At 43.0% G+C, this 23,555-nt stretch overlaps 1 protein-coding gene across 1 annotated transcript in view; it reads right to left on the bottom strand.

Moving 5' to 3' along the window:
• LOC147702954 (protein bicaudal C homolog 1-A-like) overlaps window positions 1-21,227 on the bottom strand; it is a 344,675-nt gene extending 323,448 nt beyond the window's left edge. The window contains exon 1 of the mRNA XM_086931525.1: window positions 20,844-21,227. Coding sequence (XP_086787651.1) covers window positions 20,844-21,084 — 241 coding nt within the window. The 5' untranslated portion in view covers window positions 21,085-21,227. The remainder of the gene's footprint in view (window positions 1-20,843) is intronic.
• Window positions 21,228-23,555: the final 2,328 nt, after the last annotated feature.

Below are 23,555 nucleotides of genomic sequence, written 5' to 3'. Positions count from 1 at the left end.
CATTGCGCTGGTCCACAGCTTTCGCTCCCTCCAGCCTGAGTCCCTTCTAAAGATAATCTCTTCTGGACGTTTAAACACTCCCTCCTCTGACTCTCTAATAGTAAACAAATCCGACGGCGATTACCAAGGCAACTGCAGAAAAGTGAAGTTATGAAGTTCTGGAAACACCATCCTAACACTGCTTTATGTTACTACATGTTTTAGCTGTTTGTGTCACTGCTCTATTTAACAATATTATGCGCATTCAAAAATACTGGTGCAGACTCACCAAGGCATTCATAAATATGCTAACTAGTACTCCTGTAATAAGGAGTTGGACACTGAACTAGTACTCCTGCTTTAGGGCACTTTTAGGCCACTTCTTAGAAACGTATTTATGAATCTGTGAAATAGCAGTACTGCATATCAACTTTACACACTCAAACATACCTTTGTGAATCATCATCACTATTTTTAATAAAGGTATACAATAATCATTCCATATATATGTAGTAAATAGGTAGAGGCTTCTTGAAGGTTAATCCAGTTTATTATACAGAGACAGCTTACACAACCACCACGAACAGATGCACAGCTGTAACTGATCTCACTAGAACATTACACTCCCAAGGATCCCTAAGAATCCTCAGGCAGTAAGAACCAAAACAATTCTAAATAGAACATGGGAAGGGAAGTACACAGAATGGAATACTACACACCTTCCCCCCTAAAAAAAAACAAAAAAAACAAAAAAAAACTTAACGGTAGTAATCATGCAACTTTACAGGAGTATGCTTTACACGAGCACTTTTCCTAAGAAAGGAATTATCATCATTAGAAGTCACAGGACAAGGTATGGAAACATTTCTACTAACAGGATCATTGCCAATGCAAAGAGGTGGTTCAGAGATCATGTTACCGTTGTCAGGAATGGATGTACTGCAGTTATTAGACACAGGAACAACAGGATCAAGAGTCTGGCTCTCAGAGTCAAAAGAGTTAAACAAAGGAGAGGAAGATGCATCATTTTGATCACACAAAGTCTTAGCAGTGGTAAAATCATTAGAAGAGGATGGTACAGAGTAAGATTCCACATTAGAAGGATTTGAACCTTTACACAAAGAAATCCTTCTGAAATTCCATATTTTCCCATCCTCAACTCTCACAGCCTTTGAAAATACTTCAATAACCTTGCAAGGGTCCGACCACTTACTCCACTTATGGTCAAAAGCTCTGCCAAATTTCACACGGACGAAATCACCCACCCTGACCTTCTGACCGGAGCTTTTGGTAGACAAAAAGTTGGCTTTCATTTTTTCCTGATATTTCAAAACTCTGTCTTTAACACAAGCAGGGTCTACAGAGGGATCAACCGGTAGTTTAACTTTCATCCACCAAGGCAAGAGTTTGGAACCAGGCTTCCTGCCTCTAAGCAATTCAAAAGGTGAAAACCCTGTAACAGAGTTGGGTGAAGTGCGGTAAGACAGTAAGGTGGAACGCAGGGTTTTTTTCCAGTCTAGGTTGCTTTTAACAGCCAGCTGAATGGACTCTTTGATGACGCGGTTAAAGCGTTCCGTTTGACCATTAGCTTGTGGGTTATAATTCGACACCCTTTTGTGCACGATGCCGCACCTCTGGATGAATGACAGAAACTCTTTGCTTATAAATTGCGGGCCATTATCCGACACTATCTCCGCGGGAATTCCTTCCCTGCAGAAGACTTCATCAAGAAATTGGATAATTTGAGTGGAACCAACCTTGTCGACAATTTTTAGTTCTGGCCACTTAGAAAAATAATCGATGAGGACCAGGCCAAATACATTTTGCTGGGAAGACAAGTTAAGAGGTCCAATTATGTCAATGCCCAATTTCTTCCAGGGGCAAGAGGCAAATTCAATGGGAGTAGAGGCAACAGACAAGGGTTTGACGGTTTTGTCACTTTTGTCGCAAGGGGGGCATGAGCGAACCCATTTGTCAACCATTCTGTCAACACCAGGCCACCAGTAGAACTCGCGTATGCGCCTTTTTGTGCCAGACATGCCCATATGGCCTTCATGGGCCATGGAAATAATTCTTTCTCTCAAAGAAGTGGGGGGAATGATTTTGTCACTACGAAACACGAAACCTTGGTCAAACATGAGTTCGTCATTTACCTTGAAAAAGGAGAGAATGTCCCCAGATAAGTAACGCTCATGAGGCCAACCATATTGTAAGTACCTGGTTAAGGAAGCAAGGTCAGAATCATTCGCCATGGCTTCCCTCCAGTCAATTTCAGATATGCTAGGCGAAACACCAGTTGGACCACAATCGTTGACATCGTCGATGTTAGAAACAACATCAGACTCATTGTTCCAACTAACAGAAAAAATAGAATTTACTAAAGGCAACCTGGACATGCAGTCGGCGTGCACGTTTAACCGTCCAGGGACATATTCCACAGTGCATTGAAATTCTTGCAATTTGGCTGCAAGACGTGCTAGGCGCGCTGTTAAGGTCCTGCCACCACCAGCTGCCAGCATGTTGATAAGGGGTTTATGGTCGGTTCTTAAACAGAACCTGGTTCCCCAAAGAAATTGCCTAAAATGTTCAGAGGCCCAGGTGCAAGCTAGTAGCTCTTTTTCAATTGTGGAGTAATTGAACTCAGCGCCTCGCAAGGTTCTTGAAGCATATGACACAACATACTCTTCGCCCTTGTCTTTTTGCATCAAGACAGAACCTAGGCCAACATTGCTCGCATCCACACACACTATGCATTCTTTTCCTAAATCAAAAGGTCTTAAGAAAGGAGCACTAATGATTTCTTGTTTAAGTAATTCGAAAGCATGTTGTTGATCGTTATTCCACAAAAACTTCACATCTTTCTTCAACAACATTCTGAGAGGGTGGACCTTGGAAGCATAATCTTTGACGAATTTACTATAAAATTCTGTGAGACCAAGGAAGGAAACAAGTTGGTCTTTGTTCAAAGGAGCAGGGGCTTCGGATATACTCTTGATGTGATTGAGTTTGGGTTTGATTCCTAGCGCTGAAATCTCGTGGCCTAAGTATTCAACCTGACTTTGTCTGAATTTGCATTTAGACAGTTTAAGAGTGAGACCAAAATCCTGTACGCTTTTTAAAACTTTAGCCAAATTTTTATCATGCTCCTCAAAATCTTTTCCATGTACCAAGATGTCGTCCTGGAATGCAACTGCACCCTCACATCCTTCCAGAAGTGTCTTCATGAGGCGTTGGAATACGGAGGCTGCACTAGCTAGACCAAAGGGCATACGACGGTACTGAAACAAACCTTCAGGTGTAATAAAAGTGGTTAGGAATTTGGAGTCCTCATGTAAAATTACTTGATGGTAGGCGCTGGTTAGATCAAGTGTGGAAAAAACACAGGCGCCAGAGAGAGTGGAAATGAGCTCATGTATGTTGGGTAAAGGGTGTCTGTCGATCCAGATCTCCTTATTTAAGCTGCGGAGATCTACACACAGACGGAGCTCCCCGTTGCTTTTAAGGGATAAAACAACAGGCGAAACCCATGGGGATGACTCAACTGGTTCAATAATTTTTTTTGAAACTAAGTCAGATAAAATTAACTTTAATTTATCACGGTAGGCCAAGGGTACATTTCTGACCCTATGTCGGACAGGAACAGCTGATTCTTTAAGGATAATGCGGTGTTTAAAATTAGCGAACACACCCAAATTATCATTAAAAATACACGGAAAATCTCTTTTTAATTGGGAGGTAAAGTCATTTTCCGGAGGAACTACGTAAACGGGAGGGGAAGCATTGGGATCAAGTTTGATCCCTAGATCGAACTGATGGGGCCAACATAAGATAGATGCTCCTTTAGAGGAGACGTAAACCTTCCCCTTGATAGTCCTATCTTTAAAGCTGATCTCTGCCCACATAAAACCTTCAAGGCCTATCTTCTTCCCAGTATACCCACCGGGATGTATGTCGGGTGGTGACAGTTCTTTTGGAGACCAAAACTTGTCGAACACGTCTTTGCCTATTATGGTGTACCAAGCACAAGAGTCAATGAGCATGGAGATTTCTACACCATTAATAAGAATGATGTCACTAGGAAAACCTTTGCACTCGGTATCACCAACACACAACATCGTGTTAATTTCAGAAGGTTGTTCACAGTCATCATACTCATCATGTGATAAAAAATTTACTTTCTGTGTGGATTTGCACATTTTAGTGAAATGGCCTGACTTCTTGCATTTAACACAAATTTTGTTCCAAGCAGGACACCCTTTGTAATTTCCCACATGGTCATTAGCACCACATCTATAACAAATTATGGGAGACCTTCTTTGGAAAGTCCTGTTGTCTCTGCTAAAGTTGTCCCTTCTAGTGATATTGGAAGCAGGTTTCCTGTAGTTTGGGGGGTTCCTGACTAATGAAACCTCCGGGATAGTTACTTTAGTTTTAATGTCATGGCCTCTTATTTCGTTAACGAACAATTCCGACTGCTCAATACCTTTTGCAATATTTAGGACAGCGTTAAGGGAGGTCTCAGTGCCCATCCACAAACGTTCCTGTATCTTTTTACTTTTTGTACGCATCATGATTTGGTCCCTTAAAACCTGATCAAAGTCAATGGTTTCAAAGGAACAAGAACTAGCTAGAGTGCGTAGAGCAGCTACATATGTTTCTATGGATTCATCTTCTTTTTGAATTCTAGAGTAAAATTTAAAACGTTCCATCACAGTATTGATTTTCCTGCCAAATCTAATGCTTAATTGCTTGACAACAACCTCAAATACATTTACATCACCAGCACCAGAGTCAATAGGTGGAAGACTCTCTAGTTCTTTAAGACCGGCACCGCCTAGACAATTTTTAAGTAAGGCAAGTTTCCTTTTAGGAGAACAGCCGTCTTCTTCTACTACATCAACATAAGCTAAGAAAGTAGGATACCAAAGGTCCCATTCTACTTTGGGATCACCAGCTGAGGGTAGAAAATGTGCAGGTGAAATTACATTGTTCGACATTTTTTTTTGAATATTGTTAAAAACACCCAAAGGAAAGAACAAAGAAAAGAAAAATACAGTTATTTTGGTTGAGCAAATTGTCAGGAACACAGTAGTAGCACAATAGAAATCTATGTTACCTTTTCTGTTTTCAATACAGTTTCTTCGTGACAAAACTATAAGCAGGAGACAAGTTGCAGAACATAATGGTCAAAATTAGGTAAATAAATGTGGTAAATATCGATCGATAAATGAATTTCATAAATAATAATAACGTTAAAAGAGTTAAGAAAACGGGACTCCAATCGGCGTTTTGTTGCCGTGGTGATCCAAGATGGCCGCTGGAACGCAGCGCTGTGCGTGAAAGCAGAGCGCTGACGAGTGACGTGGATGCACGCAGAGAAAGCGTGTAGCGATGACGCGTCTGATCCAAAGAAGAATTCCGGCAGCGAATGGAGCGCACGCGAAGGACTGGGTGAGTCTCGTGTGCTTTCTTTCTTTTTTTAAAAGATGCGCTTGAGTTATCGAGCTGTAGCAAATGCCCAAAAGTTCCACGGAGACGCAGCAGAGGGTAAATTTCACATGGAAACCAATCAGGAGCATATGAGATGAAAGTCTCAAGATTGTAGGCACGGATCGCCCGAAGTCTCAAATTAGCATGCAAAACACGGAGAAACAGCCGCAGGTGCAATCAAGGCACATTAAGTTAGGAATGCTGCCGCTGGTGTTATAATTTAACACATAAAAATCTTTTAAAGAGTACCTTTAGAAAATTCACGCTGTAAACGCTGTAAACGGTGAACGCTGTCTCCACACTGGATTTTCTTCTTCTTTTCTTTTTGTTGAGAAGCAAAAAAAAACAAAAACGGGTTCTGCTGAGCTTCAGGCTTGATATCCCGATCGTCGCCAGAATATGTAGTAAATAGGTAGAGGCTTCTTGAAGGTTAATCCAGTTTATTATACAGAGACAGCTTACACAACCACCACGAACAGATGCACAGCTGTAACTGATCTCACTAGAACATTACACTCCCAAGGATCCCTAAGAATCCTCAGGCAGTAAGAACCAAAACAATTCTAAATAGAACATGGGAAGGGAAGTACACAGAATGGAATACTACAATATACTTATCAGAACTTCTGTAAAATAACGTAGCTTAGCATAATGTGGCATAACATAACATCATTAACAACTGTAATCTGATAAAAACAAATTTCTTTATAAAAAGAAAATAATTTGTTTGCAAACTACAAATCTGTGTATGATAAAATAGAATTATTTGTATAAGCAGGACGTTTTTTACCTAGGGGTTTCGAGTGACAACATAGATACAGTGAGCGAGTGTAGGATGTCGCTTGTAGCAGCTTATAAAAACACTTGTTGACAGATGCTTAGCTCTAGTTTTATGCTATTGGTCCTGTTCCTGAAAAATTCCTATTCATTTTTTGTTAGAGTCAAAACAAGGATAGTATAATCTTTGTAAGTTAAGTAAGACTAATTTATTTTTTATGTTTTTGTAAACTGCAGCCTTTCACTTGTTTGTTGCTCACCCTTTTATGATTTCCTTTCTATAATTTTCTTTTCAGTCCATTTTAAAACAATTGACATGTCTGGTTATTTCTCCGTTTTATAATAGTATTTGTATTCATTCCTGGTCTTTTCTGTAAAAAATGTCTTACATGGGAGCTGTTAGGCTCAGAATGAGGCACCCTTAGATTTTTGAAAGCAGAGCCTGGTTCGAGTTTTTAATCAGCCTTTTGTGAGCTGAAGTAGTAAAAATACAGTTTGGCTACACCTTGCTGTCATGTCAGAGAAGAATCACAGACAGACAGAGGGATGTTTTCCTTAAAGGGGAAAAGTGACATAAAGAACAATGTGAGGAGAGACGGAGTCAGGGCGCTATTGGCATTCATTGTACTACCAATGAAAATGCGCCCCTCTGTCCAGCGGTTGGGTGGTTAAAGACAGCCACAATTGAGTTGCAGTGGACATCTCAGAGCCGCAGAAACTGATGCACTAATGACAGCTATGTCCCTGAATAGGAGTGACGTAGGAATTGTTCAAGCTGTCACCAAAATCCGAGGCAGTATGCTCTCTGTTAGTGACGCTTACAAAAGACACACTTGTATGCCTGCCCCTCCCCCACCAGGAGCTGCCTGATGTTAGCTGCCCCATAGATTACCGAGAAGGAGGGTGGAGACATGGGTAAAATACAACAAGCATTTGCAATGCAATAGGTCTCGCATTAGGAAAGTTTGAGCTATTGGTATTGTAAATGACACATTTTTTATTTATGTGTTAGTTTTGAAAATTGCGAAATTAATAGCTTTGTCATTTACAATGCCATTAGTTATACCTTTCGCAAATGTGACACCTACAGCATTTGTAATGCAATATGTGTTGTATTTACGTGACTTAGATGTATTGATATTACAAATAACAGTGGCTTTTAATTTTTTTAATAATTAATACTTAAATAAAAGGTATTGTAATTTATAATGGCAATAGCTTAAACTTTTGTAAATAACTTTTGTGAAGATTATGTTCAGTGTATTTTATTGTGACGAAAATCCAAGAACAGAAGTGAAATATGAACATCTTTTTGTGACATTTGTAATAAAGCTTGAAACATTGAGAGAACATATTTGAACCAGTTGTTGTTGAATGGTTGCACAGATTGATGCTGTGATAGAGCAGAGTGATGTTATGGTGGCGACGGGTGATGCTGTGGCGTTCAGTGATGCTGTGGTAGCGCATAGTGATGTTGTGGTACCCCTTAGTGATGCTGTGGTGGCCCTGAGTGATGCTGTGGAGGCCCTGAGTGATGCTGTGGAGGCCCTGAGTGATGCTGTGGTGGCGCATAATAAGGCTGTGGTAGCGCATAGTGATGCTGTGGTGTTCCAGAGTGATGCTGTAGTGTTCCAGAGTGATGCTGTGGTGGTGCTGAGTGGTTCTGTGGTGGTGCTGAGTGATGCTGTGGTGGTGCTGAGTGGTGCTGTGGTGGTGCTGTGTGATGCTGTGGTGGTGCTGAGTGATGATGTGGTGGTGCTGAGTGATGCTGGGGTGGCGCTGAGTGATGCTGTGGTGGTGTTGAGTGGTGCTGTGGTGAGAATGGGGTAAAGTGTGGAGGGAATCAAGAGGTATCAGAGACCCAGGAGGAGGAGGGAGCAGGAGAGGCGCGGAAAAGAGGAGCATGGAGGGAAGGGAGAAGAAAAGTATGTTAAAGGGGAGGAGACATGAGAGACGCAAAGAAATAGAAGAGGGCAGTAAAGAACAAATAGAAGAGAAGAGAAAATAGAACAGGAGAGTGAAGACAGCATATAGGGGTAAGGAGTGGAGGGAGAAAGGAAGGAAGGAAGGAAGGAAATTGAAGCAATAAAAGGTTTGTGAAGGCAGGAAGGAGTGCAGATGGCAGAGGGGGAAGAGTTGAAATGGAATGGAAGCTGAGAACAGGAGAGGGGTAACGTATGCGAGGGACAGTGTAAAATATAAGAGGAGAGAGGGAAACAAGGAGGTGAAGAGAGAATAAACTGTGAGTGGAGGTACCCCAGAGAGAGAAAGGGGGGATGGGGCAGAGAAAGGGGGAGTAAAACTACCTATGGATGGAATAAGGAGAGGATGGGCATGGGGAGAGAAGGATGGAATACCTGGAGAGGGAACAGGTGGAGAGTGCAGGAAGAGAAGAGAACTAAAACATCAGAAAAGAGGATGTGAGATGTAGGGGAGAAGATGATGTAATTATAGAAGGGTAGAATGAAAGCAAGGGCTGCCAAGGGAGAGAAGTAAATGCAAGGGTGGAAAGAGCGTAAAGATCGCCCATGCCATGTGTGACACTTTCAGCCAGTCCTATCTTTTCAGGCGGCAGTGCATTGCATTCTGGGACTTGTAGTTTCCCTTTTCCTACCACATTATGGACCCACGAATGCTGTAAACGGGAAGCCGGAGTGGGTGGAGGCGTCACACATGGTGGAGGGGTGGGAGTGAAGGGGGGGCACTTGCTAGCTCTTCTTGAAATGGGTGGAGGGATGAGCAAGAGGGCTAAGATGATGAGAGGAACGTGAGGAAATGAGCGAGGAAGGCCTGGGGCTGGGGGAGCACAGACTGTGGGGGCAGGACAGATGCGTCAAGAAACAGGAAGCCTGAAGTGAGGAAGATAGAATGGGAGAAAAGAGAGCGCGTGGGAGTCAAAGAGAAAAGAGGGGGGGGAGGGAGCAGCATTGAAATAGCGCTCATCAGGGAACTGAACACACAGAGGGTGAGCTGAGGCGGTGTAATGGCTGGATTTTCTGAGTAGGTGGGATCAGCCCCCAGGGGCCCCTCCAACCCAGCCAGAACGTAATCACCTTCCCTCCTCAGGACCACCTATCCAGGCACCTGGTACCTACCTGAGGATGGGGAACTCGCAATATACAAGCTCATATTATCAAAAACACCACTAAATCTATAGGGATACTAAGAATACTCACTGATTACTAGGGATATCCATACCCTACACCACACTTATTTACATCAGTTGGTCTCGCGGCCACTCAGACCCAGACCGGTCTACCCTAGGGCAGATATTGCGCACAATCCGGTGCGACTACACATGGGCCTGCAGAACCCAATGCTCCCGTTTCCAAACGCTCAACAATCCTGTCGAACTCCACGTCAGTATTCCCCCCTGACGCTCTCACTTATTCAAGCCACAAATCCAGTGGGTATCGGCACTGGTAGTCCTCCCCAGTGTTCTCACTAACGCCGCATATCAACGACGACCACATTCCTATGAACACCTATACATATATATATATATATATTGGGAAGTCTCTTCACTAAGGGTCTGCTACTACAATATTAGGAGTTAGCCAATTAATATCGTGTGCTCCCTATTCTTGGCATCAAAGGTCCACTCACTCCCTATTTATGTGATCACCACTTACCTGATTGGGATTACTCATCCATTCACGTGCCTAGCACTCACCTAGGAGCTACATTTACCTATATTGACCAAAAATATGAAGCGCATGGCAGTTCATTAATAAACTGGGGGTCTCTTTAATCACAATAATATAGATACATATACAGATCTGACAAAGACTATAGGTAAAACACACCGCTTGAAAGAGAAGGATTACACATAACAGGAACACTCCGCTGAAAGGGAAAAGATTAGCAATGCAAAAGCCCAGGGAATAAAGATAAGATTAAGATGCAAGTGTAAAGTAAATTAATATAACAGGAACGCCTTCACCTTATTAGTGTGTAGTCTTGTTCTAGCTGTCATCTGGGTTCCTCTCTCGTCTGTGCCTTGGGTCATCTCAGACTCTCTCTCTCTCCTGCACTCTTGGGTACACCTCTGCGCTGATCGCTCTGTCTCTGGACTCCTCTCCCCCACACGAACTGTCTCCACCTTCCAGATTCAGTCTTAATGGTTCCTGCCGCTCTGATCACCGTTCATTCCACTAGCTTATTCACTCTGTCTCTGCGCCAATGTCCAATTTAGTCCACGATCTCTCCTCGGTCTCTTCTAAAAGGCATTACTTCAGACTCCAGCTATTCACACCTCCTCCTGATAAGCAACTGCTTCTGACTGCTTCCTTCAGTTCCAGCTCACTGTTCAACTCAGCTCTTCTCCAGATTGAACCCTCTCTCTCTCTCTGCCAACTCCACTCCACTGCTCTCCACTCCTCCACCTTAACACGACTCTCTGGCTGACTGACTCTCTCCTCGACTCCCTCTGCTCGACTCTCTCCTCGACTGACTAACTCCGCCTCTGCACTTCACAAATATAGAATGCTGTTTCCTCATGGAAAGTTCCAGCCAGCAGCTTCCTCCCACCAATCCCATGCACCAGGCTCCTTGCGCTAGACGCTCCCACAGTGACCAGTCTGCTTGTTTCGTCTAGAGACCTGAGCCCGGGAACAATTCCTGATTAGATTCAGCTCTGGCCGGTTCTCTCCGGTCCGCTTAGGGCGGACAACAGCCTTAACTATAAACATTGCCTTTGCCCTAAAAAGTCTCTCAGCTTCATCAAAATGGAGTCCCTTTAGCTCTAGGCCTGTAGGCCTGAAAGGGGTGAAATGCTCCTTAGCTCTGTCAGAATACCTACATAAACCATACCAATATGTCTAATATGTCAAAGCCAATAGGCAATATACAGGTTAAAGTCAAGAATAAAGGCATATTAAGCAGCTATCCTCTTCTAGGTCTGGAAAAAGGGCTTAAAAGGGCCAACACAGGCTAAGAATACCTATACTAGATGCGAGCAAGATTAATGATCTATATCACTTCTAAATAAAGCCAAAAACACTGCCATTACAGGCGGTCCTCGTGGGGGTGTGGGAGGAGGGGGGGCATGGAGCAGTGGGGGAGACCTGGGGGGGGGTAACATCCAGGGGAGGGAGAAAAGGACAGAGGGCACAGGATGCATGAAGGAATCTGTGGGGCAGAAACCGGGGACCCCAGATGGAGGGAAGCCACAAGGGAGAGGCGGAAACAGGGGAGTGCAGAAGAAGCGGGGGCAGAGAAGGGAAGGGTCCGCTGGACACGGGAGCCGGGGCACCAGGAGGGAGGAGAGGAGGCGAGAAGAGGGCCGGGTACTGGCAGTATAGATGTGATGGCAGTGGGGGTGCAAGAGAGGTGTCAGAGAAAGAATGGGGTGAAGGGCAGTGGAGGGAAGAGGTATCCGGCAATAGGGGTGGAGGGCAGTGGAGGGAAGAGGTATCTGGCAATAGGGGTGGAGGGCAGTGGAGGGAAGAAGTATTTGGCATTAGGGGTGGAGGGCAGTGGAGTTTTAGAGTAATGTGACAGAATGAGGGTGGGTGCACTGGGGTGGAAGGAAGGAAGCATAGTGTGACAAATTGGGGGTGAAGGGTAGTAGGGTGGACGAGTAGTGTCAAAGACAGAGTGGGGAGAAGCCAGGGTCGTGTATGGGGGTGGGCAGGGCAGAGGGTAGAGTTGGGGGGGGCAGGCAGAATTAAGGTAAAAGGGTGGGGGGGAGGGGGAAGGCAGCATACGGGTGAGTCGGTGGGGTAGAGCAGTAGTGTGACAGCATGAATAGCGGTGGGCCGGTGGGAGAGGGTGGTGACGGGTAAAGCAGAGGTGGGGGCAGCGGGTGGTTAGGGTACAGTAACGGGCAAAGCCGAAGTGGGGGACTGCGGGTGGTTGGGGTACAGTGACAGGCAAAGCGGAAGTGGGGCGGGGCAGCAGGTGGGGGTGCCGGGTATGGGGGTGCCAGGCAGGAGGACTGGTGCAGGGACGTTAGATGTGATATGGGATGCTGGGGACAGAGAGGTTAAGGGCAGAGGGGGGTCAGAGAAGAGTTGGGGGGTACATATTAGGGGTGGGCAGAAATGTCTGAGGGTTGGGCCGAAGACAGCATGGGGGTGATGGATGGGCGAAGCGAGTGGCAGAGTCTCAAAATGTCTTCCTTGCCCTCCCCTCCTCCATCTGCATGCCTTCGTAGTCCTATATACTATAGACACACACACACACACACATATATATATAGATATATATATATATATATATATATATATATATATATATATATATTTATGTATATACACATATATATATATAGACACATATACATAAATATATGGCATCCTGCCACCCTCCCACACCTCTCTCTGCCCTCCTTTTTCTATTTATACTTTTTTTTAGAGAGTACCTGGTGTCTTGTCTCACCCTCGCCCCAACTCTTTACCTCCTGTTTTGCAAACATTATTAATATCCTAACAGACTCACCTATCTCACTCTGCCTTTCTATTCTCACAGTTCCTAGAGGTATTCCTTTGCCCTCTATATGAGAGCCTGAATGCCAGGGCCACTGCACAGCGAGGATCAAATTATGTGGCATGATTGACTAAATTATACATCAAAAAAGCCAACTAATGGAATGAAATGCAGTACATTGTTTGATAGTATTAGTTATTTATTTTGTTTTGTTACCACACTAACACTGTCTGGGCAAAAGCTTCTCATCATTAGTACCATTTAAAACCCAAATATAACAATAAGTATTTGAAATGTGACCAGTCAGTCTTTACAAAGAGGACTACGCTGTGCAGCAATAGGCACAATTTTAGTAACTTTTATCTTTTAATCAATTTCATCTAGAAACATTGTTGTACTAAAGTCTGTAAAATCCATAATTATGCGGAAAATGCAGTGACTGCAGAGTAGCATAATTTCAACGGCCCTGGAGAACACCACAACTGTGCTGCAAGCAGCTCGTTTAGAGCTCCTCCAAACCACAAAATAGAAAGGAGTGTACAGGACTCGGGCCCGCCGCAGAGTATGGCGGTTTCTGTCGGTACCAGCGTTTGGGGGGGGGGGCGCTGCGCGTCGCATATGTGTGACACGTGCAGCGCTCGGCCTGTCCCTCACTTTCGATTGGCTTAGCGGGCGGCGACCCAGAAGCAGTTGACTGCTTCGGGGTCGCATGTCACGAAAAACGACAGCGGGCAAGCCGGATTTTGCCGGTTCCTGCTGTTGGGGGCATAAAAGGAGGCTGTGGAGCGGTGAATAGTCTTTTCCATTGCCACTCCACTGCCACCACTGCTGCTGCTCCTCATCAACGCTTTTCTAGAGCATACTAAAGTGTTTTGTGCAACTAAGGTTTGTTTTACAGGAAATTCAAAAATTGTCGATGATTAATACATTGCTGTTTTCGGTGGTGCAATTGTTGATTCCCTTTAACCTATTTTTCTTTTCAGGACAATGTCTTTTAGTAGTATATTATGTGGTATCCTTGGTCAGGCAGTAAGGTCATCATGATTGGTGGGCATAATTTTTTCGGTCCTTAGTAGGCATCACCATTGGTAAATGAGGACGACTAGGGGAGGGGGCATTTTGTCTCTCTTGGAACTCCAGAGGGCAGTTACAGCCGGTAGGCTGGAAGGGTGCGAGAGGAGAAGGAGTTCCGCTTCCGGTAGTCATCTTGGGCCAACCCCGCACATGAGCAGTGGCGCAGGAAAGATAGCGCAGCCCCCTTGGAGTTAAACGTAAGGGTGTAGGTGGTGCCCGGGGAGGACACCACTGGCAAACTGGGCCCCCTACGCAAGATACTCCGGTAGGAGGTTGGATCCTAGTATGATCTTTTGGACCAGTCACTGACCTTTTATAGGCTCAAAAAGGGATACGCAAAAAAGGATTGATTGTTGGACATTTAGCTAAGACAGGATTGGCTATGTATTAGAAACATGTTAAGGTTAGCCAACTGAAATAATGTTCATAACAATGGAGTACTGTGTACTTTATATATATGTATATATTTTTTGTTTTATATAGCGCCAACTAATCGGGTATCAGAGCACTGTACAGAGCACCAGTTGCATTACATAAAGACACATTCATTTTTGTTAGGCACGGGGAGATTAAGTGATTTGCCCAGAATCACAGGATGTTCAGCGTCATTGCCAAGACTCGAACCCAGTTCCCCAGATTTGAGGTTGACCGCCCTAGCTAATGATTGGACTTTTCTCTGTATTTTTGTAAATAATGTAAATATAAGAATTTAATGTTTGTTATTGTTGTAATAAAATACGGCTGGGGTTTCCGACCGCTAATCCAAGTTAATGTGTGAAGACTTTCCGTTACGGATGCCTTGGGGAAGGCGGGTATTGTGGGACCTAAAATTGGCCCCCCGGGTAAACAGGTAAAGGGGGCAAGTCTTAGGGTGGTCGGGATTCAGCATAATACCTGGCCATACTACTCCACTCACAGGAGGATTCCACAGAATTATGGGAAGTTGGAGGCAGTGTTTAATTTGTGCCCGTGTTTTCAGGTGCTCGGCACAATCTAATATTTGTAAACACCAGCACTTTTTAATGTGAATCCTCCAAATTAAGGCGCTGTGTGTTTACTTTTTAAGCATAGTTCATTAGTAGAGCTTTTACCTGTTTAATAGTAGTCTTAGGTTTTAGATTTAAGAACAGAAGGACAGCTAACAAGAAGTCTTTGAGAAATGTAAGAAGAATCTTGACTCAGGTACTTCCTAAGCTGTTCCTGAAGTTGACATTTTTGACTGACCCTTGTATTCCATTTCTAATGCCTTCAGTCTCCTGGGGCTGTGAGGAGGTGCAAGTGGTGTCTCTTCAGAAGCGCCACAGTCAGACTAAAGGAGACCCTGACCAGCTCAGGGATTTACCTGTGAGGTTAACTTTGAGGGGTCCCTGAGGCCACTAAAGGGTGATTAACAGCGCTTTACAAACCACACACCCGAAAATACAGGCCTTTTACACTTATACAATATCAACTTCGTCTTACAATCCCTGGATAGTTATCACGACAAGAGGGAGAAGCACTCTTATACTACTATTTGACCGAAAATTCTTCTGAAAAACGAAAAGATGGCCGAATATCACAAAGAGAGTCTAAAATGGAGTTACACAGAGCTTCAATCAATGAGTACAAGCATCACGCTAAGCATATTGTAAGGATGTTCTTTCTTTAATTATTGCTTCAACTTTAAAATATGGACAAGGACACAGCCAGTGTGTTTTGTCCCGAAACATTAGGACTTCTTCAGGGCACATATGTCAATGGCATGCCATAAGCCAATGTGATAGTTTTAAGTAAGGAATATTTCCCCGTATTTATTCAGTGTGCATTCCGTAAAGCAGATATTTGCTGTCTGTGATTTCAGCCTAAAATTTCTACGGGTAGGAGTATGCTTCAAATCAATCTAGTCTTGAGTACCGGCATAAAGTTCAAGCCTAAAGTCGCACCCTTTCCAAAAATATGCACTACATAAAGATAGTGGATAGTGATTGGAAAGCTAAAACGTCTTGTGGAAAAGGGGAACTTTCTAGTGGACCTTCAATCAGGTTTGGACAAGATTCTCAAATATCTCTGCCTTTTGTTAGGTAAGATATATCGTCTATAGGGATAGCGAAGAAACAGCAGGAATGATTCTGCTCACTGCAGCATGACCTGTTGCTCGCTTGGGATGTGATTGATCATAAACTTCTGCTGAGGCCTAATCTGAGAATTAAGATTACATAGAAGAGTAATAGGTTCTGCTATTCTCATGAAAGCGTCTATGAGGGAAGACTGGCTTCCACCTGCTCAAAGTGTCTCCACAGCATTACTTGGGTCCTGCATACGATGATGCTGTGCTAGCTGCTTCAGAAAGCATATGTTCAAATAGTTTTAAGAAGTAAGACTATGGCAAACAGATCTGTTCCAAAATGGAGCATGTGGGTATGTGGTTGGTGCAAGAATAAAATGTCAAGAGCTTTAGTATATTACATTAAGGAAACCAGGTGCAGCAGCTTCTTATCTGACCTCTCTGGGTAAGGCTGTCATGTTTATAAGGGAATAGGGTGCGAAGTAATTTAATTATAGTAAATTGAATATTAATTTTTATGAATTATTAATTATTTGTAATTAAATTTTGCGTTTTAGTTCTGTAGCGGGTTGTGGATTTATAGGGGAATAGGGTGGGAAGTAATTTAATTGTAATTAGGTAAATATTTATTTTTATTTATATGTATTGATAATTAATTTATTGTTAATTATTATTGTGTAATTCTTTTTTATTATTTGCTAATTAATTTTTAGTAATTGATTAATTGATAATTATGTTAATTGTATTAATTTATTATTTGGAGCGGGTTGTGGGTTTATAGGGGAATAAGGTGGGAAGTAATTTAATTGTAATTACGTAAATATTTATTTTAATGTATTTGTATTGATAATTAATGTATTGCTAATTAATTATTAATTGGTAATTATTTTTTTATTAATTGGTAATTACATTTTTATTATTGAATAATTGATAATTATGTTAATTGTATTAATTTATTATTTGGAGTTTTTTATTGGTATTGATGATTCATTTATTCTTATGTAAATATTAAATCATTACTTTTACTACTGATGCACTCTCTGGAGTGGGAATAGTAATTTTTACCCCTACGCTATCCAACGCTTTCCCTACTGTTGCACTCACTGGAGTAGGAATAGTATTTTTACCCCTACGCTATCCAACGCTTTCCCTACTGTTGCACTCACTGGAGTGGGAATAGTAATTTTTACCCTCCCGCTATCCAACGCTTTTCCTACAGTTTCACTCACTGGAGTGGGAATAGTAATTTTTACCCCAACGCTATCGAACGCTTTCCCTACTGTTGCACTCTCTGGAGTGGGAATAGTCATTTTTACCCTCCCGCTATCCAATGTTTTCCCTCCTGTTGAACTCTCTGGAGGGGGAATAGTAATTTTTATCCCTACGCTATCCAACGCTTTCCCTCTTGTTGCACTCACTGGAGTGGGAATAGTAATATTTACCCGTACACTATCCAACGCTTTCCCTACTGTTGCACTCACTGGAGTGGGAATACTAATTTTTACCCCTACGCTATCCAACACTTTACCTACGGTCGCACTCACTGGAGTGGGAATACTAATTTTTACCCTCCCACTATCCAACAAATTCTTTACTTTTGCAATTGTTGGAGTGTGAATACTAATTGTATTCCCTTAGCTATGTAATGTTTTTAATTTTGTTATATTTAGGGGCCGATTCTGATTCGGTAAAATCCTGTACGAATAGCTGTACGGGGCCTTTTTCCCGTACCAATCGTATCCTCAAACGTACCCGTACGTACGATGCGTACCCAAAGCAGTTCTCCGTCCGAATCGTACCAAAGCCCGTACGACTCAATAATCCGTATGAATCGCATTCGGAACGCACAGTACGCGATGTCCGTACAGATCGAAGCATCATTTTCCGACCCAGCAAGTACGATTCGTCCAGTCAACATACCGTACAACTCTTTTTTTTACGAGATCTCAAAATGTCCCGAAAAGCAGAATTCGACTCGAAGTGCGTACAAAACAGACCCCCGGTACGGTTCGTACACCCCATGATCTTAGGGGTAGGGTTCGTACACCTACGATCATGGGGTGTACGAACCGTACCCCTAAAATCATGGGGTGTACGAACCGTACCCCATGATCATAGGTGTACGAACCGTACCCCTACGATCATGGGGTGTACGAACCGTACCCTATGTGATTGTGTGGCTCTCTGTACGAATTGCTCATATGCGACGTTTACCACACGAATCGCGTACTCATTCCCCGGTCCGGATCGTACTTGTCGGGTCGTACTGCATCTTTACGATTCGTACGATTAACTTTCAGGGTCCGTATCGTACGGATTTTCCCTTGCTTTTCGTACGGTTCGCAATGATTCAGACATTTTTTTTTTACTACGGATCGTAATACGCGATTCGGACGGATTTGTACGATTCGTACGGAAACGGCTACCAATTCGAATCGCCATACGGATTTGTTTCCCGAATCGGAAACGACCCCTTAATGCAGTGTAAATTATTAATTACCATAAAAAGTATTACTTTAATTATTTAAATTATTATATTTATTTGTATATTTAGATAATAGGTTTATTTATATATATGTAAATATATTTGTAATAATGTTTTAAATATTTTATAATTGAGATTAATAATTATTTTATAATATTATTAAGTAAATATATGTTTTCAAAATGTTTTATATTATATTTATTATTTTTACATTTTAAGCTTTTTTACTTTATTTTAACTATGTTTTATTTAATTGTGTTTATTATTTAATTACTTTTATATTATGTTTAATACATTTTCTAAAACTCGATATTTTAGCTAACTATATTTTAACTATCGATATTTTGTACTCAATATTTTAGTATTTACCTGTCTGTAGATAGGGATCCTATATTCTGTCCCTCGATATTTTCGAGTCAATATTTTGGGCAGTCGATAATCTGTACCTCGATATTTAGTCACTGAACCTCGGTTTTCACCAGCTGTCCCAGCAGATTTCTGGGAATGTGGCTCCTGTCCCGTTTTTTAGAGATGGTCGATTTAAAACGGCAGGAGGTTCTTTTTAATGTTTTCGAAAAAAGGGAAAGTTATCAGTTGTTTCAGTAAAACAATGTAATTATCAGGCAATCTACTGGGTTTCAAAAAATACTTTTTCTGTATGTTCTAACGTCCTAATCTGTAATTTTCTGTTGAGGAGTGATGTCATTCTGTCCCCTCGCTTGAAGTAAAAGTGTAGTCCTTCTTCTATTTCCTAGAAATATCCCTGTTGTGGCTTTAAACTTGTGGTCACCCTACTATTGGAGCAGGGTCAAGACAGGTTTGCATATGCTGGTGCCAAACTGAGGTGGCATGGTGTGTAAAATAACAATGGATTGGGATAGGGTCGGAGTAATTACCAGTGGCTGAGATTAATTCAAGCATTTCACCCATCACTCTTTTGTATACTTTGATCCATAAAAGAAAAGGTATAGTTTTAGCTGGCCTATGAAGTATTAATTGGGATCTCGTAATATCTTATACGAGTATATTTGTATAAACAAATTGATGAGTGGCAAACCGAATTTATTCATTGCTGTACTAACACTAATTTACAATTTGCAAAACAGAATCTGAAAATACAACTTTCCTCTGGTCAAAGTTTAGCCAAATTGTGGAAAAATCAAAAGTTAAGGATCGCTTGTGAGTCTACAAAATACTATGACTCTCCATCTACTTTATCTATGTTTTTGAACATTTTTATATATTGTTAAGGATACAAAAGAGTACTGGGTACCTACAGAAACGGGGGGGGGGGTGACATGTGGGGTGACAGAGTCATTCAGGATTAAAAGCTTGGAGCAGAAGGAGGGTGCTCAGATCCTTTTGAAAAGAGCTGCTATTAAAATTGTGTCAATGTCATCCTGGGAGGGAGCTCCATATGAGGTCAGCTTGGCGCTGCAGAGATTTTCCTCCAAACAATTTTTATTGAAATGGGTGTAAAATGAGATTGTTGAAGGGAGGCCAACGCTAGGCAATATGGGGTGAATCATTTTGAAAGGTAGACCGGACCTGTGCCATGGAGAGAAATGTGCACCAGACGCCAGGTTTTCAAATCAAAGCAACATCTCTTGAACCTTGCAGATGTGTTGAGAAATAATTCAGCATTGTAAATACTGCCGCCCCCCTTAACAAATTGAATGAATCAACTTATATGCGCACGTATTGTCAGCCCAACCATTGCTCCCAGAGTCATCTGCGGTTTCACCTTGCACTATTGTCGTTTCTTGCCACCGCCTAAAACGATGGTTTCTTGTAAATGAGTGATCGCAGATGAACCTGCTAAATGTATAAGTCACACTAGATAGAGTAGGACTTCATGATTACACATAGGCTCCCTCAGCATTCGTTGCATAGATCACTCTTGTTCCAACATAGTGCCCTTACATGGTTTCTCGAAAAAGTTAGTGAATGATCCACTGGTGGGTTTATGAGTGGCGGCTCGCAGGGGTAACGCGGTAGGCGGTGAGGGGGCTGTAGTGGAGTTCGACATGCGACGGAAAAAGTCGACTACAGAAGATGTTGGTGTGGCGCATGTCGGATACTCCTGCGAACACTTGAGGGTGCAGGAGCTTTCTGGTAGTGCCTATGCCAGGGTGCACTACGGCCATGTTAGTAAAAGCCCCGTGATGTGCAGCATAGGACCCAGACCCCTGTGTGGTGTGAAAGCCGCGGGGACGCGCAGTGTAACAGTTTAAGCAGTGCTGAGTGAAGCTGAGGAGCAGAGTTAGCACTGTGCAGTTGATGATGAAACCAGGAACGGGTTCAACGATAGCGCCGGTGTTAGGGGGAGCGCTGGATTCCAGGCGCCGTGCAGGTTTGGGTCCTTTAGATATGCCGATCCCGGCTGCTGGTGTTTTCCGTTGAGGCACACATTTGGCGAGGGGGGGGGGGGGGGGTGTAGCCTCGCCTTTTCTAAACCACACAGAGCAGTCAATGCTCAGATAAGCAGCACAGGCGCTTTGGATGAGAACTGATCCGGGGCAGTCTAGGCACTTTAAACACAGTGAAGCACGAACATTAACTTACTTTGCAGCATCGTCTCGAGCATCTTCCTGTCCACCCTGAAGCGCTCCTCCTCCAGCAGCAGGTGCCCGGCGGGGGGATCTGAGCCCGGGCAGAGGGGGCTCGGTGGGCGGCCTCGCTCCTGCCCGCTGTCCCCGGTGCCATGAGACGCGTCCTCCGCACTCATGTTGCCGCCGCCTCCAGCGGTCTCTCGGGGATGCTGGGCTCCGCTGCCGTCCTCCAGGGCGCCGGCCGGGGCTCTCATTGTGCCCGCAGACAGGAGAGGCAGGCGATAAATCACCCGAGGAGCGGGGCTCGCACTCCCCCGGCCGAGCCGCGGCTCATTAGCATGAGCACTATCTGCCTGTGCACACACGCACTTATCTGCGGCCTCCGGCGCGCACCTCTCGGAGTACTTGGCACCTGCCTGCGGGCGCCGCTTTGGCACCCCGCGGCCTCCTCGCCATTGGTCGGCCGCTTCACACTTGCCTACTCGCGTTTCCTTGAAGGCTGTATTAGCACATTGTTCAGATTTTCTCCAGCCTCCATGAACTCCTCCTCTTACCAAACTCACACTTTAGACAGATTAAACCTCCGACAACACCGTTTTCACCATTTCGGATAACTCAGTTCCGAACACCTGTGGTGTCTGGGTGTCTGAGTGTGTGATCTCTGCATACAATCGCAATATAAACCCGAGTTAGGAAAATGAGGGCACTTTCAGGGGCACTTTTTATTTTAATTAATACTATTTGAAGAACTCAGAAACGGCAGGATGATTGACGCTCTGAATAATACAAGGTATTATTATTATTTTTAAAAAAAATTTTTATTGAAATAAAAAAAGGTACATAGTGTGATCGGAGTCACAGAAACATTGAGACCATTAATTACTTTACAGTATAATATTCCACATCAGTACATGCGCCTTATACAATGTGAGGTAAATGCCACACAATTGGATTAATTATATTCTCACCTTATTTATTCGCTATTGTCCTATGACAAGTCATCAGTCGGAAACGTGCATTTATTACCTCTGAAGGTATTTCACTTTCACTAAGTGAAGAATAGTAATGGACTCACACACAATAATGGTGCCCCTAAAGTGCAACCTACTGTCTATATGGTTTAGGGTCCAACCTACCCTTCAGCATCAGCGTCCCTGCAATTGGTCCCAATTGAAGGGACGCGGATGCTGAAGGGTAGGTGCAGACGCAAGGCCTGCACACCAAAACCGAGGTCACGCACAAACGCGGCACTTCCGCATCACCTGATGTGGTACAAACCAAGCCATTTTTAGGGTGGAGCCTGAACCACATAGACAGAAGGTTGCAATTTAGGGGCACCATTATTGTGTGTGAGAGTTCATTATATATGTTGATGTCCTAACGAAGCACCACAGATCCTTCAGACCAATGTATAGGCGTGAAACATGTAGACAGATCCCTGAGTGAGAGACCAAGAGGCTGTTTGCCGCCTTACCAGCCAGGATCACTCGTGCTACACCTAAAATTGCAATCCGAGATGGACTCCATCTTGGTAGCCTGAGAACACCCACACTAGATACAACGTAGGAATATATTATATTACAATACTGTCAGTCTTATATGAAGGCTATGTGTGGCAGCATCATAACGTAGAACAGGTATTAACGCCCACTTATAAGTGTTGACGTTTATGTGAAATGATAAGAAGAAAAGATTCTGGGGGAATAAATAGAGAGGATTGACTTGGTCTACACAAGATATACAGAACCGGATCTTATAGGGAGCCATCAACATTGACCCAGAAGATTAATCAATAGTTGGTCATTCTTTAAAGTGGCAACCAATTGAGAATATTTCTTGTAGCATCAAGAGCTGTACCCCTACCAATAGGTGAAAGACAAACGATTTGGGAAGCTCCTGAAGAAGGTGGTTTACATCAGACATATCCCACCGAAACGTGTTGTATGCGCTTAACCCACAACATGGTCATGGAGATTCATAATATCTATGTCCCCTTCTGACCAGGATGTGTATGTGCTTTTGGGTTTATTGCTAGTTTGAATGGTTTGTTTGGGTGTGAATGTGTATTTATTGATGTGAATTGAATTGATAGTATGAATATAGGGGTCCAGTGAAGAGCACTAAATTGAATTGATACATAGAAATATGAAATTATTGATCTATGTGAAAAATGTATTAAAAAAGGGGGGAAAACCTGTTAAATAATGTGTGTGTGTATATATATATATATATATATATGCAGTATGTAGTTGTCTGAACACAGCCAATCCTGCCGTGCAAAAGGAAGAAGCGAGACCCAAAATTCTTGGTGAAGTTATTTTATTGCCCAACACCAGTCAGCCATGACGCGTTTCGGCTCTCAAAAGCCTTGATCACATGACACAGTCATTGGGGCTGGCCACCCATTTTTAAAGTGCAAGAGTGCTTATTGCGTAGTAAACATAGTAAACATACTATGACAATTTCTGCATAAATGCAAAAGACATACTGTGCAAAATGGCAAAAATGGATTGTTAAAAGTATTTACAACTGTAAAATACAAATAAAACAACCTCCTAAAGCCAAAGTCAGAGTAAAAGATGTCGCACAAAGGAGACTAGTAGACAATAGATACAGACCAACCATAATAAAACATAAATAATATGAATGTTTTAAAACACATAAATATTACCAATCTGTACCGATGTCTTAATAAATATTAGGGAGTCACAGTATCACTTAATGC

This window comes from Lissotriton vulgaris, chromosome 7 (assembly GCF_964263255.1).
Source record: "Lissotriton vulgaris chromosome 7, aLisVul1.2, whole genome shotgun sequence".
In the NCBI taxonomy this organism is placed as follows: Eukaryota; Metazoa; Chordata; class Amphibia; order Caudata; family Salamandridae; genus Lissotriton; species Lissotriton vulgaris.
This window is presented reverse-complemented; position numbering and strand designations above follow the sequence as displayed.